Source organism: Mastigoproctus giganteus, chromosome 10 (assembly GCF_048544385.1).
Source record: "Mastigoproctus giganteus isolate SK-2022 chromosome 10, ASM4854438v1, whole genome shotgun sequence".
NCBI lineage: Eukaryota > Metazoa > Arthropoda > Arachnida > Uropygi > Thelyphonidae > Mastigoproctus > Mastigoproctus giganteus.
In genome coordinates this window covers 99046106-99062673 of record NC_143584.1, presented here as the reverse complement: position 1 = coordinate 99062673, position 16568 = coordinate 99046106, and the positions used below count along the sequence as shown (strand labels likewise).

At 36.2% G+C, this 16568-nt stretch overlaps 1 protein-coding gene across 4 annotated transcripts in view; it reads left to right on the top strand.

Moving 5' to 3' along the window:
• Opa1 (Opa1 mitochondrial dynamin like GTPase) overlaps positions 1 to 16568 on the top strand; it is a 648761-nt gene that overhangs the window by 151029 nt on the left and 481164 nt on the right. For all 4 annotated transcript variants that reach the window (XM_090383387.1, XM_090383386.1, XM_090383389.1 and 1 more), the window contains one exon: positions 12447 to 12564. In XM_090383387.1, coding sequence (XP_090239513.1) covers positions 12447 to 12564 — 118 coding nt within the window. The remainder of the gene's footprint in view (positions 1 to 12446; positions 12565 to 16568) is intronic.

The following is a 16568-nucleotide window of genomic DNA, read 5'->3' as shown; positions in this document are numbered from 1 at the left end:
TCAAGGCATGGCCTGACCATTGCCTTATACAGACACACAATCACCTCCTTTTCCCTGCTAGCAAAATTATTGTATATCATTGACAAAACCCCATGACCTGCCCTGGCAGCCTGTCTGCATTGCTCAGAAAACTTCATATCTGACTGCACAATTACTCCCAGGTCTTTTTCATTTTTTACCACCTTAAGTGTAGTACCACACAGTTGGTATGTTCCTCAGGGTTACTTCTACCCATATGTTGACATTGACAAATGCAAAACTTCAGTTGCCACGTCTCAGCCCATCTTCCCAAATTTTCTAGATCCTGTTGCAGTAGCACACTGCCATTACTGTCATTAACAACCCTGCCAACCTTTGTATCATCTGCAAACTTCAACACTAAGCCTGATATACCTTCATCAATTATCACTGATAAATATACAAAACAACAGTGGGCCAAACATAAACCCTGTGGGTCTTCACAAATAACATTAGTCCATGAAGAGCAGTGCCCATTGATTACCACCCTCTGTCTTCTCCCGCTCAACCACCCTTTTATCCATTATAGCAACTTAACCTTAATACTATTCTGCTCCAATTTGTACAATAGTCTTCTATGCGCAACAGTGTCAAAAGCTTTCCTGAAATCCAAGTATATGATATCAAAATTATTTTTTGCATTCAGTTCCTTTGTAACCACATCATAATATCTAATCAATTTGTCAGACAAGACTTTCCCTTAACAAACCCATGCTATGTCTGAATTATTGCTGCAGTCTTGTCTAGATGATCCTGCAATGCATCTTTAACCAGTGACTCCATTATTTTACCCGGAACAGAAGTTAAACTAACTGGTCTGTAATTGCTCGTGTCACCCTTTGATCCCGCCTTTGTGAATTGGGGATACATTCGGTCTGTGGGGACTTCCCCTGAGTTCAAGGATGCTCTCATAATTATGGCTAAGGGTTTGCTTAGTTCCCTTGCCGCCTCCTTTAATATAACTGGATAGATCCCATACACTAGAAATGTGCCTTTCTTATGTTTATCTTCAACAATTTTCCCTCCACTTTTCTCTCAGTTATTACAAAATCATTAAGCACCCTGTTACAATTTGATAAACGTCTTGCATTTTCCTTGCTTAATAACTCTTCATGTGTGAATGTAGATGCAAAATACTCATTCAGTTTGTTTGCTATCTGAGCAGGATCATCAACAGTCAAACCAGCGATATCAAGTGGACCAATCTGATACATTCCCTTTCTGTTAGAGTTTATATAAATCCTTGCTGTTTTTCTTGGCATCCTTTGCCAAACATTTCTCATAATCCGCCTTTGCATGCCTAATCTCCTTTGTAACTTGATTACAGATTATGCTCTCATAATCATGGGACATGATAACCATTTATTTCACCTCTGATTGTTGCTAACAACATGTAGAAGAGTGTGGCAAACATGGAGGCTTCAACTCCAGAAACGTTATATCTGCTATAGGCTTCTGTGTCACCTGATAATTTATATGCATCCCATGCATTTTTCTTCTCCATCACAAGTCTCATTAGCTCATTTCACAACCATTTAGGCCTAAACCTTGAACAATATTTCTTAATTGGTATGAAAAGTCTAGTAGCTTTCACGATTAATTCCTTGAATGCTTCCCACTTAGAATTTGCTGTTGGTAACACCATCAGTTGGTCCCACTCTACAGAATTTAAAAATTGTCTGAGATTACGTTTCTCGTGGGGTTAACAAGTTACCATCTTTTCTGATCATGATTCTTTTTGCATGTGAGATGTGTGCTCTTTAACTCCTGGATGATTTCTTACTCAGAACTGTTTAATAGATCCCATTCCATGATCACTCCCTTGGAAGAATTCAGTGTGTTATGTGGGGTGATTTGAATCGCAATTCCACTTAAACAAGTTAGCTGTAATAACAACTCAATGCCTTCAGTGAGATGTTGCTATTAGTAAATCTCTTGATTGGAGATGTTTAACCATTTTTGGTGAACCTGCGGCATTTTCTAAGCATCTCTGGATGATGAAAGGAGAGGGCTTGCTCACAGGTTGGCATGACAAAGAATGCACTATGAGGAACATTGGAGATTCTTGCTTCCTTGTGTCTTTTTTAAGTCTCTTTAAAAGAGAGAAGTCATGGTCGGTGTCATTGTCATGTTGAGAGCTCTGGCTCTAAATGTTGAAATATATTAGTTTACATTTCTGCTCCTGCTCCTTTTAACCCTGAGGGATAGATTTTCCCCCAGATTGCTGGCACCGCCACTTGGAGGCAGGTGCTGTGCCGCTAGTGACCAAGTGGTTATTGAAGTTAGTAGAGTGGTTAGTATTTGATATATAGACTAGAAAAAAGAAAGGCGAATTCCCTTTTTGGGTTCTAACTTCTGACTTTGCAAGTACAGAACCACTTGAAGTAAATGAACGAATAGAATATCACACAAGAAAAGAAATAAAACTATATTGTTTTCTAAGAGCACTCTATAAATTGCATAGAGAAAATTGCTTGATAAACGTCTAAACTGTACGATTTGAGGGCTTTGCATTGGAGTATGAGCACACCAACTTCCAACATCTGGTTGCCTGTGATAAATTTTCAGTAGAAGAAATGCTACATGTAGTCGCCAATCACCGATCTTCCAAGTGTATCATGATCAATGGCAAAAATGCTCTCATAATCATGGGACATGGTAACCATTTATTTCACCTTTGATTGTTGCTAACAACATGTAGAAGGGTATGGCAAACATGGAGGCTTCCACTGCATTGACTGCAACTTAAGTAGAGGTTCAAAGTAGCTTGTTCATGTCTCATCGATGATAACACATAAACAAGCATATTTTAACAAGAATTCCAGTAAGTGCTATAAGCTTCTACAAATTGTGCCCTCACTGCAATATTAAGACCATTTTAGGTGATCTAGCAGTACTTTTCACATCTCTATTCTACCAAAGGAGAGATTTTGTTCAATGGTTGATTAGTTAATGAATGTATTATGAAAAAAGGTAGGATATTCAGGTTGCTGGTTGCCTTTTTTTAAGCACTAAAGCTTGGTAATATGTTTTTTCAGAAACATACCAGTCTATGATTTTCAAGCCTGAAAGCCCTAATGGCAAATATGTTTCTTTATCCATTTCAATGAAATGGCCATTAAGCTGCACTGCAACTTAGGGGACAATGTAGGTGATTAGTATAGCTACTAGAACTAAATGAAAATTAAAGGAAAAGGTTTTATTTTTTCCCCTGGGATCTTTTCTTAGTGCTTTCAAAAAATTTGCATTAATATGAATATATTTGTTAATGTGAAACAAGTATAGAAACGCAATCTATGATACATGATCAGGCGTAGTCCCCTGATGAAATACCTGATTATGTATCAATATTTACTTTTAGGTACCATCAATTTTAATTTCATAATTTCTCTACCTCCTTTTTGGACCTATATCCAAAATTACCCAGCCATATCTGATTCTGGCTACTACTCCTTATATTAATTTAATCATTTTATTTAATAATTTTTGCTTTATAGTTTCTTGCTATCTAATTGGTTTTGTAATTCAGCCTATAATTTTGTTTAACTCATCATATCACATAGGCTATTCATATTCTCTCTCTCTCTCTCTCTCTCTCTCTCTCTCTCTCTCTCTCTCTCTCTCACACACACACACACACATAATATCTCCTATTTCTGCTATCATTCTCCTATTAGTAATGGCATTTTATGTAATTTACGCATCCATCTGAGCACTTTTAAATAGACTTATCAATTCTACCTCACACATAATCTTTTGTATCCTTTGCTGCTGCTTTGCAAATTCAGGTACAGGTTTCATGTCATCTTTATATTTATTTCAACCATTATTTTTATCTCTCTGTTACCATTGCACTTTTCAACCCATTATTTTACCTATTTCATATACAAGTCGAACTTGGTTATAATGAGCATCAAGGGACTGACAAAATTTCGTCGTTATAACCATTACTCGCTATATCAGTGATAGTGTAGATGGGGAAATCCCTGGGGCCATTAAACAACGAACACTTTTGAATCATTGATGAGTTAACTCTACCTCCGATTTCTTTTTTAAATTCTCAATAACATGATAAAAAGATAGATTCAAAAAACAAAAGAAATATTAGAGAGAAAAAAAAAATAAGTACATACCTTCATATTATTTGTATTAATATGCTTGTATAAATTACAATACACTTAATATTAAACACAATTTATTTGTCTGTAATTTTAAAACCATACACTTAATAGCAAACAATTTATTTCTCTGTAATTAAAAACAATACTATTTAATAATAAACATGATTTCAATTAGTCTTTATTTATGAATTTTAAAATTCATGTTTGTTTTAAAGATTTCACTTTGATATTTCTTGTTTCCCCTTAAAACACTCAAAGCATTAAAAGTCTCATTACTTGCCTCAGTTTCTTCAAAAAAATTGACTAATGTATCCATTGCACCTTGGGCTTATGAGATTGTTGGAACTGACTTTAATTCACTTTCAATTGTCATCATATCATCATCACAATCACTGTCTTTACCATCATCATTATCGTCTTTGTTGAGCACAGCATCTACATTGTCACTCTCTGTAGGAAGACCAATAGTTAATAAGTTGTCATCGACTTGTACAAATTCATCAATGGTATCTGTATTAAAACCTACACCGTTGTTGGGGAGTAACTATTTGGATAATGGTAAGTTGTTTTCTTGGTTTCCATCTTCTTCATCTACAACTGAAATTTCATTTGAATTTAATTTCGATTTCTTGAAGCAATTCAATATGATTGTCGAAGTAACATATTTCCACGCATCATTCAATAAATTTGTAGACACGTAGAATAGATGTTCAGAAATTTGCCTTTAGCCAGCGTGTGGTTAATTGCTGGAACAAACTTCCATCTATCGTTGTGGAAGTTGATAGGTTAAATAAATTTAAGGAGGAACTGGACAAACATTTAGAGGGAATGGTTGTGTTAATTTTTTTTTTTTTTTTTTTTGGCTGATGCTACATAAGCTCATATGCTTGCTTTCTTGCATCACATGCCAAGATTACTATTACTGTTCCTTGCTCTTGTGATCTTTAGCAACAGAGAGCACAGGCAGGGGAGCCACGACATGCTGCTTGATAGCTTAAATAAATTCAAGGAAGAACTGGACAAACTTTAGAGGGAATATTTTTATTTTATTTATTTGTTTTATTTTATTATTTTATTTTATTTTTTGGCTGATGTTACATAAGCTCATATGCTTGCTTTCTTACACCACAAGCATCTATTACTATTTCTTTCAGCACACCAAATTTACCTGGTTCTGTAAAAGCAGGTTACTTGAACTGCCACGTTAGGCCTTATATCCCAAATCTGTTTAGATGGTATAAACACCAAGGGTCCTGAGCTGGATATCACCATTCTTCTCTTTCTTGGTGATTCCCTTCTCTCTCTCTCTCTCTCTCTCTCTCTCTCTCTCAGGGGTAACTCAGAAAATTTTTTTTCCTTTTAGTTGGTGCAGCAAAAGCCTCAGGCTTCCTTGAAACACAAGGGCTAATTATTATAATAATAATAATATCAAAAATTTGGCCATTCTCAGACAGCATTCATGGAGATGGGGGGAACCCTCCCCCAGTGCCGTCAGGCAACTAATACAACACAGCGTGTATGGAGATGCTACATGTCTTAACTGTGGATGCAAGGCAACTACACCACAGTGTCCTCATTGTTGTGGCAACCATCCAGCTTACTCCATAGATTGTGAACTCTGGAAGTTAGGGAAAAAAATACAAAAATATGAAATCAAAAATAAAGTATTTTACCAAGAAGCGAGAAAACAGGTCAATTTAAGTATACCAAAATGCACTTATGCTTCTGCTATCCACAACCATGAATCAGTGGCATGTCAGACAGGAGTGTCCATCTCCAAAAATATCAGACTGGCCTCGATCAGTCCTCTCGATCCAGCATCCATCTAAACTGAACTCAGTAGACCAAAGCAATAATACGCAACTCACAATTCCATCCCAGAGTCCACATTGTCAAGTGGAAAAAAATTTTGAAAAATCATATCCTATTGACACGAAGCAATCATGCCTAACAAACATGGAAAAAGAAACTAATGGCCAAGATTAACTGCTTTGAATACACGCAGAACATTATATGGATGATAGCAACTAATCAAGATGTCCCACATTTCCCAGAAAAGAAAAATCAAAACCGGACCAGTATAAACAATCCATTCACAAAATGCAGACATATACATCTTCCACATCCAGAACCAAATAATGAAACACATCATTCAATGGAATTGCAGGGTTTTCACAGCAACATCAATGATATTCATGAACTAATTCACTGCTTCAATCCTATTGCCATGTGCCTACAAGAAACCAACTTGACACCCCAAGCTTACCCTGCAATCAAAAATGCAATCACTAATAGTGCTCATGGAGGAGCAGCCATACTTCTGGACTCAAAGATTTCCCTCCATTGCAAACTTCCTTAGAAGCCGCTGCTGCACATGTAGTAGTTGGTATCTCTGTTACTTTGGTCTCAATTTATCTTCCACCTAATCGTACATATACTGTTCAGGAAATCAAAGATCCTATCCTGCAACTACCACCTCCCTTCTGTCTACTAGGTGACTTTAATGCACACCACCCATTATGGGGTTCCTCCAGGTTAGACAGGCATGGAAAGCTTATTGAAATGCTGATTGTCAGACAGAATTTAACATTATTAAATACTGGCTCCCCTACCTATATTTGTTTTCCTACTGGAAAAACCTCTGCAATAGACCTTTCTATTTGTTCTGCAGTACTCTACCCAAGTATTGATTGGGAACTGTTAACGATCCTCACAACAGTGACCACTATCCAATAATATGTAAAATTCAAACTTCCTGTTCCTTAGCAACAGATAATCTAGTAAAACGGAAATTTCCAAAAGCTGACTGAATAAAGTACAGCAAGCTTGCCACATTCGACGTCCATATCATCGCGTCCTCTTCCGTCAACCCTGTTATTGAACACAACAAATCAAATGCTAGCAGCTGCAATCACTGCCATTCCACAATACCAAGTCAGGATAAGACAAAAATTAGATTACTGGTGGGACGAAAATTGCAACAATGCAGAAAAAGAGAAAAGCAAAGCATGGAATCTATTCTGTAAACTTCCAACCACTTCCAATCTTATTAATTATAAGCGACTTAGAGTAAAAGCCCGTTATATCAGATGGAGAGCAAAAAAAGAATCTTGGGTTAAATTCACTTCTTCAGTAAATAAAAATACAGGTATCAGACTGATCTAGAGAAAAATAAAACTGTTATATGGTAAATTTCTCCCACTACCTAACTGGAATGGACAGGAAATCTCTACAACTACAGAAATCGCAGATGCACTAGCAACCACATTTTCTTAGTTGTCCTCTTCAACCACCTATGACCAATCATTTCAAAAAATTAAACATGTAACTGAGAAATCCAAACTGAATTTTGCTGACATGTGTGCATTACCTTATAATCAACCATTCACCATGTTAGAATTTCAGCACTCTTACCTACTCAAGGAATAGTGCTACTGGCCCTGATGGGATATTTTATGTAATGCTATGAAATTTAGCATTACATTTCAGTACTGATCTTTTCCAATCGAATCTTTACCGAATATGCATTTCCAAGCGGCACCTCCGTAGCCAGGTGGGAAGGAGCAGCAGTGTGTAGCACATGCTTCTTGATTAGACCGGGGTTCAAGCCCATCACCACCAAATACGGAGGATGCAGAAAGGTCAGGGAATGACCACTGCATATCCTGGAGCAATATGGCCTTAGTTGCTAATGCTCCTAAAAACCAAATAACTAACTAAGCATTTCCAATTTCTCTTGCCACCTGTCTGAGCAAAACCCTCGAAAAAATGATCCATCATCATCTAACTTGGTATTCTAGAGTCTCAAAACTTGATTAACAACAACCGATTTGGATTCTGGAAAAATCGATCATCATTAGATCTCATGATTAAAGCTGAAACAAACATCAGAAATGCTTTCATCAAAAAGGAAAATCTTGTCATGATCTGTCTGGACATTGAGAAAGCCTTTAACACCACATGCCGTTTTGGCATCTTGAAGGATCTTGGCCTGAGAGGCAATTTGTCATATTTCATTCAAAATTTCATACAACAAAGGTCCTTCAAAGTTTGTTATCGAAGAACTCTGTCTAAAAACTTTGACCAAGAAGAAGGCATCCCATAAGAGACTGTTCTTAGTGCCACTCCATTCACAGTTATAATGAATCACATAACTGAACTCATTCCGAAAACAATGGGTACATACCTTAATGCCGATGACCTCACAATTTCCTGTCACTCTCAAAACGTGAACTACATTGAGAGACAATTGCAGATATCAATAAATTGGATCCAGATTTGGATGGTACAAAATGTTACAGACTTTCCAGCCAGAAATCTACTGCCATTGACTTCTGTACCATACGTAAAATGCATCCTAATCCCGAACTCCAATTAGATAATGATCCTGTTCCAGTAGCAAATAGTATTCGCCTGCTTGGCTTAATTTTTGACAGCAAGTTAAATTATCAAAAACACATTGAACATCTCCAGATTGCTTGTCAAAAAAAGATGAACATACTCAGAACCTTATCAGCAACAACCTGGGGAGCAGGTCATTACAGCTTTCACCACGGTGCACCTGTCTTCAGTTATACTAGGGAGAGTGCTTTATCTCACCTCAACCCTATTCAACACTCAGCCCTAAGAATAGTACTAGGAGCTTTCAGAACATCTCCAGTGTAAAGTCTGTATGCTGAAGCCTATGAAGCTCCTCTAAATATCAGGGAAAGATGATATTACTAAACTATGCAACAAAGGTCCAAAGCCAGTCGACCCATCCTAATTGGTCAATATTTATTGAGCTACAGTTCACAACCTTTTATAGAAACAAACCACAGGCAACTCGGCCTGCAGGTATTAGGTTAATGGAATTAGCAGAATATTGGAATACGTACTTCAGTAAAGTCCTACAAGATCCAGAGATCACGACCCACCATGGTCTGTCATCATGCCGTCGTGACAATTATTTCCATCAATGGGGAAAACACTCTTTAACCGACATTCACATCCAACAGTTACACTTTGTTCACATACACACAACAATGCTATCCTGACTTCGCTAAAATATATACTGATGGACAAAGTCAGAGCCTGGAATGGATGCAGCAGTGGTATTCCATGACACTACCATTTCTGTATCACTTCCAACAGAATGCAATAGTTACACCACCAAATTATACACCATAAAGCTTGCTCTGGAAAATATTTTTTTATATCTCCCAAAAGAGCATTATATACACAGACTCAAAGTGCCTTATTAGCCATGCAAAACATTTCCCCACCTACTCATCAAATTACTAAAGCTCATCAGAACAGAGTTTATTTGTGTTGGAGAGCATCGGCAAAAAGTTGTCTTCTGCTGGATCCCAGGCCATATTGGAATACCAGGAAATTAAATTGAAGATAATGGTGCCAAGCATCCATCCAGCACAGCTCCAGTGAATTTTCTTGTACCTATCAGTGATTACAAAATGCATATAAGAAATATCTGTAAAGGTCAATGGCAAATGCCATTGACCTTTACAGATATTTCAGTGGCAAATGCATATACATAACAAACTCCTTGAAATTAAACCTGTTCCACAATTATGGGCTTCCGTACAAACAGACAAGAAGTGGTAGTCCTGGTCAGAGCCCAAATAGGCCACACTCATCTGTTCCTATTATCAGATCATGATCCTCCACAGTGTGCGAGGTGCCTCCATAACCAGGTGGGAAGGAGCAGCAGTGCGTAGCACACGCTTCTTGATTAGACCGGGGTTCGAGCCCGTCACCCCAAATATTTAGGATGCGGAAAGGTCAGGGAATGACCATCGCATATTCCCGGAGCAATATGGCCTTAGTTGCTAATGCTCCTAAAAACCAAATAACAAACAAACAACAACACAGTGTACGTACTGACACAGACCACTCATAATAAAACATATACTTGTTGAATGTGCCTTGTATAACAATTCCCATCTAATTTCATTCACATCCGTTTCAAACTTACAGGAATTGTAACTTGGCCATATCATAGGCAAAAAATCAAACCTTACAGAATATTTTTATTTTCTGAAACAAACAGGTTTATATGATCGTTTCTAACTTCATCCATAGATGCCAACACAAATAATATTAAGTTCATTGATAGGTGCAATATGGTCCAAGTAGCCATTCCACCAGAAAAAAAAAAAAAAAGTACAATAACACATATAAGCACACTAAGAGTTACCTCCCTCTTATAGCATTGACAAGTTAGGGTGATGAAATGCATCTTTCCTTCCCCTTTTCTGTTATTTCTTATAAGAAATTCATATCAAGAAGGAAAAAAAAAATAATAATAACAACAACAACAACGAAAAAAAACACATTAGTGCAAGTTTGCACACTGTAAACTACTGAGGTGATTTGTATGACAGTATATGATCCACTTAAGTGTTGCTATTACAAATATTTAATACACTCATAGTGGAAGTAGTCTGTCTTGGTTTCTTTATGACACTTGAAAGTCTGCTGGCTCAAAACAGAACTCATAGATAGCATCTTGTCCAACTGGGTTATTGAAAGCATTAAGTTAAATATATATATATTTTTTTTATCCGCGCTATTTGTCCCAGTTAAGGGTCAACAACATGGATGGAACACTTGTCATTCCTCCATGGTGATGTCCATCCAAATTTTTACAAGCTCAATGGCCAGGCCTGACGCTATTGGTTTTTCCTTCACCCAACATCAATGCAAACGTTTATCGTATTTGGAGAACCAAATTAAAAATTAAAATTGTAAACAATATCTGTAGAACTAGTTTTTTGTACCAAAACAAAAGGAATCAAGTTTCGCAAAAAAAAAAAAAAAAAAGTTTCTGATACTTATCAAAACCATTGGAGGTAAAGAAAGAGATATTTTAAAGATGTGTTGGATGCTATTATGAAAGAAGAAGGGATTGATTTACAGTGGTCCTCCAAATAAAGTTTTGTTTCCACCACTCCATATCAAACTGGGGCTCATGAAAAATTTCGTTAAAGCTTTGGAACTGAATGGTCCTGCGTTCATATATTTGCAAGAGAAATTCCGAAAACTCAGTGCATGTATGTAGACATGTATATTATCTAGTGTAGGACAGCACCTGAACGTCAGTTCATCTCTGCCTTGGTTATGGATACAGGACTCTATAAAAGGCTAGAAATTTGTGTAGTGTTATGTTTGTGCACTGTGTGTGTTATATTGTTTAGTTGTTTCTGGCCTCTTTGTCACCAGGAAGGCGATCACCTGGAAAACCTGCCCAATGTCCGTCTACACCACGGGAAGGTTGGCCACAACTGCACATGTAATGTGGCGGACCTCAACTAGTTCTTCTGTTTACTGTTCCCTATGTGTACTGTATTGCACATATCCTGCACCCACCAGAGGAAGTGCTATACCAGTGGGTGTTCCAAGACACTTTCATTTTGGTCCACAAATAAGGCAACTTTTCAAAGAAGAACAGTTCGAATGTGTCCTTTGTGATAGTGAGAAATCAGCATGGAAAGCCTTTTGAAATATTTTGGCTAGTTTTCTAGGAAATATTAAAGTTGAGAACTACAGGCAGCTTGCGGAAGATCTCATTATTTCTTATGAAGTAATGAGACATGTTACTTACGAAAATCTGGGGTGCAACATGCCATTGAAGATGCATTTCTTGCACCCACACCTGGATTTCTTGCTGCCAAACTGTAGTGCCATCAGCAACGAACATGGTGAGTTCTTCCATCAAGACCACACTGATGGTCTTGATGGAAAGATAATAAAAGCAAATGGAGTGCCGCCATGATAGCTGCTTATTGTTGTATACAAGTGAAAGGTGGAAAGGTCCCATGTTTGATACAGATATGTTCGTAGCTACATCATACTGCCATATAAATAAAAATACCTTGTATAAATTAAAAAAAAATACTTTTTTTGAAAGTAAGAGCCAATCTGTCATTTTAAGCACTATTTCCATGTTTAGCACCCCAAAATCTATACAGTAAACTTACTTTCATGCCCGTAACAAGATATGACCAAAAATTTATTGTTCAATGTTATTTGCAACCTCAGAACTGTGGGGATTAGGATAACGACTACTCTGATACCGGGGGCCCCTGTACAAACCGTGTACTAAAGCATTACTTTAGTAGCAGATTGGTCGTTTCAAAAATAGTATGAAAACAAATTTCATTTTAGGTAAAATTCATAAAATGAGTTTTTGAAATTACTGTGAATATATTTCACTTGTATTTTTTAATTTCAATGATTCTCTTATTAAATTAGAATAGATGATACATTATAAGTAGCTTTATCAACTTGAATTATATTTTTTGGTAGAGGTGCTGGGGAAATGATGACTAGAGCTCCTGTGAAAGTTACCCTTAGTGAAGGACCATATCATATTGCCTGCTTTAAGGATAGTTCACGCGAGTTTGATCTTTCTAAGGATAGTGAGGTAAATTTTGCAGAATAGTTCAATACATGCAGTTTCCCATATATTGGGATTACTGCCGTTTTGCAATTTTTATATGTGCTTCTCCTGGCAGACTGAACAGAACCACTTCCCTCTTCATTAATTTTTTTCTCTTTATATTTTGAGAAAAATTTCTAACCACCCATAAATGACTCTTCATTATCTGAATATTTGAAATAACATGATTTATAGAGTGCTTTTTATGAGAGATCTTTGCCATTATAGGAAAATCTTTCTTTATTAATGTAAGAAAGTTGCGTCACATACAGGTAGTAAAAGCAATTATCATCCAGCCTGCATGAAGATTAAGGCAATGCAGTTATCAAAACATCCTGTCAACCTAGGGAAAAACAGTGCACAACGATAGTAAAACATCATTGTGCACTGTATTTAATGTATTCAAAAGAACAACAACTAATTACTGTACAGTACTATTAGTTAATTTGAGAAAATCCTAAACACTTGCATGTTAAACAACAGCCGTTGATGCAGTTCGCTGCATCTTTACACCTCTGGCCTGTGGTCATGAACTGATTATTGCTTATTATAATGTGTAAAATTATAATGTATTGAGCAACAAAGTTTTATCAGTAAGGTGGCACTACCACTAGAGTGACATGATTCTGATGCTCCCCACAACAATAACTAATTGTTTGTTGTCAGGTGAATAGAGTTATGCACACTGGCCAACTTGTTTTTTAATCAGTCATGTTTAAAATGTCTGCCACGGATGATGATATTGCTATGTTTCCACTTTCAAATTCTAATAAAAATAAAAATTGTGGGCTTCATCCATATCCGTTAAACTGCAAAGCATTTATTGCTACTAATGCTCTTTCGTAAGATGAGCAGAAATTTCAATCATTTTACCAAATGTATAGAAAAATAAAAACCTTAGTTAATTTGGAAAAATTGAATACACACGGAAAACAGAGCATCCACTTCTGCCAATATGTGAGAATGAAGAATGACTGTTAATTAATTATATAAAAGTACTTTATTAAGTTTATTTATTGCAACTTGATTGTGTTCATTACTTAATATTTTTTTTTTTTTTTTATGAAAACCCCAAACACGAAAGGTATCAAAACCTATAGTACTTAGTACCGTGCATGGGTTGAAGGAGAAGTATGGGGGGGGATGCTGGAAACTTTGCTCTAGGGACCAAACATGGGTTTCACCACTTCAAGCCTCCAATAAGCAAAGTGGTGGTATTTCACCGGTTGATGAAAGTCATCTACTACCTACATTAATGCAAATTAATAACCCATTTCTTCTTGCACTGAAGTGCTAAAAATATGAGTATAAAATATAAATAACCAGTAGTAGCAAACAAGTACATTATGATACTGATTCTGTGTACTCTTGATAAATATATGATGAAGTGAGACAAGGATGGATTGGTCTATCCATCCTTGGTCTATCTGGAGGATTGGAAAAATATTTAGGAGAGCTGGTGGACCATAACCACTGCTGAAGTTGTAGTCAAATTAGCCGATATATATAATAGTTGGATAATTTAGTATTCAAAATTTTTGAAATAAAAAGGAGTGTGAATTAAGATTTTTCCTTAATAATTCGTTTTGGTGTTCTTCACCCTTATTTGTAGGGTATTTTTTCTAGAAACACACCCAATTCAGCATTTCTGTGAACATATATTTAAAAATATATATTGGTTTTGTGTGTATATATATATATATATATATATATATATATATTAAAACATATATACGCAAAACCAGTAAAAACAAAGGGCGTCAGTTGGAAAGTGTAACTCACCAAAACAAGACTCAAATCTCAGAGAATGTAAATAAATATAAGGAAAATATTGATGCACACACAGACACAAAATAAACCTATACAGCCGTGGCACAGACAAAGCATAGTTATGCCAAGATATTAAAAAGGGATATGGCAATGACAAGGGAAATTGCAGTGACAAGGCAGAAGCAGATAATACAGCCAAAATTGAAAAACATGTACTTAGCAGTAAAAAAAACTGGAATCTGAGTTCTCAGCTACTAATTGTGGCTTCAAAAAACGAAAAGCTTAAAAGTTATTCCAAAGCTCAAGGCTATATTTGTTTCAAGGTTGGCCCCAGATACAACTGAAAGAGAATTACAAGAATACATTAACAGCTTTTGTAACTCAAATGTTCAGTTAACCAAACTGAAAGCAAGGTTTACACAGGAGTAATCATCCTTTAAAGTTTAATATAGTGAGAACAATGAAGCAAGAATTCTGGACACTAATAACTGGACCGAAGGGACACTGATATTGCCTTTTTGCAAGAATGTAAGTACAAGGACAAAATAAATAAACCCATCCTCACCTACAAATGTGGAAAACAGAAATAAATAGCAACTACAGGCAATCAAGAAAATACAGGAAAATAGGATTCCAGTTTGGCAAAATAAGAATAATTTACAAGATAATTTGCTATGTTATTATCAAAAGTGCAATGTCTAAACAATACCAACCAACTATAAAGACACTTTTTCCCTTATATTAAAAGAAGACTACGACATCTACTTTTTAGTGGAAATATGGCTCACTCAGGATGTTAAGGACAGTGAATTGGTCCCACCAGGCTTTGTTGTTATTCATAGGGATAGACTAGGTAAGAGAGGCAGTGGCCTCATGATCATTTGCCAAAAGGAGATTCCTATCTCAAAAATCAAAGTCTTGGTTAACATTGAAGGTATTTTCCTCCAACTGGGCAGTGGCCCTTATACCTGCTATTTTATGCTTGTCTATCTTCCACCACCTGTAGATAACAATCTTACAATGGAATTTGAGAACAGTATTGACCAAAATCTTGATCAACATCTGGGAATAGACCATTTAATTGTTTTAGGGGACTTTAATATGCCACATGCCTACTATGGATGTAATGCCAATCCAACTAATGTTTGGACACTTAAAGGTAGATTTCAAAAAAATTTTCATCTCTTTAAAACTGAATCAGATCTGTGAATTTCCAACTATAAATGAAAACTACTTGGATTTAGTCTTCGCCAACTTTCCTTTGGTGGTCTTTAATCCAACTAATCTTTTCCAGCCAGATCACATTTCCATGACTTTTTTTCCATCAAGAAGAGATCAGTTAAAGATACTGATTTAGAACAAAAACAGAAGCTCAATTTCAATAAAGTGAAATGGCCTGATATGAATTATGCGTTTAAAAACTGAAATTGTGAATTACTATTAAAAATCAGTGATCCACAAGAAGCACTGGACTGCTTTTACCAAATCATTAACGAAGTTACAAACAACCTGATCCAAATTACCCGCACTGGTTTTCTAAGGAACTAAAATCCCTACTGGCAAAAAAACGAAAAATGCATAATAGGTTTAAGATAAATAAGGAAATATGCCTTTACAATAAATATTCTTCCTTAAGAAGACAGGTTAAGAAGACATTAAAACAGGACTACAACAAATACTTGGGCTTCATTGAAAGAGGTGTCTTCGAGTCAAAAGATATGAAGCCTATATTCAGCTATTTCAAGGCAAAAAATCAAAATGTGGCTGTAAACATGCTAGATATTCCCAATGATTTGTCATCTTTGTCTGAGGCAGACTACCTTGCCAGGAGCTTTGAAGAAATTTACAAAACAGATACAGCAGATGATGGGATGGAAGGTGAAGAAAATTTTCCTCTCAACTACATCAATGCACTAACAGTATTTGAAATCAACCAAGTGGAATTGTTGAGCACAATCCACAGTATGGAAAAGGACCTCACACGAGGCCTGGATGGTATGCCTACTGTTTTATGGAAAAAATGCGGAACCACACTTGTAAATCCATTACTTCACTTAATAAAATTGTTCTTTGAGAGTGGAATCTATCCAGCTCAACTGAAAAAGGCCTTCGTTACCCCTCAAAAAAAAAAAAAAAAAACCCATCCTCACCCAACAACTGCAGACCAGTTTGTAAATTAAATACACTCTCAAAGATAATTGAATCCATTGTAATGAAGC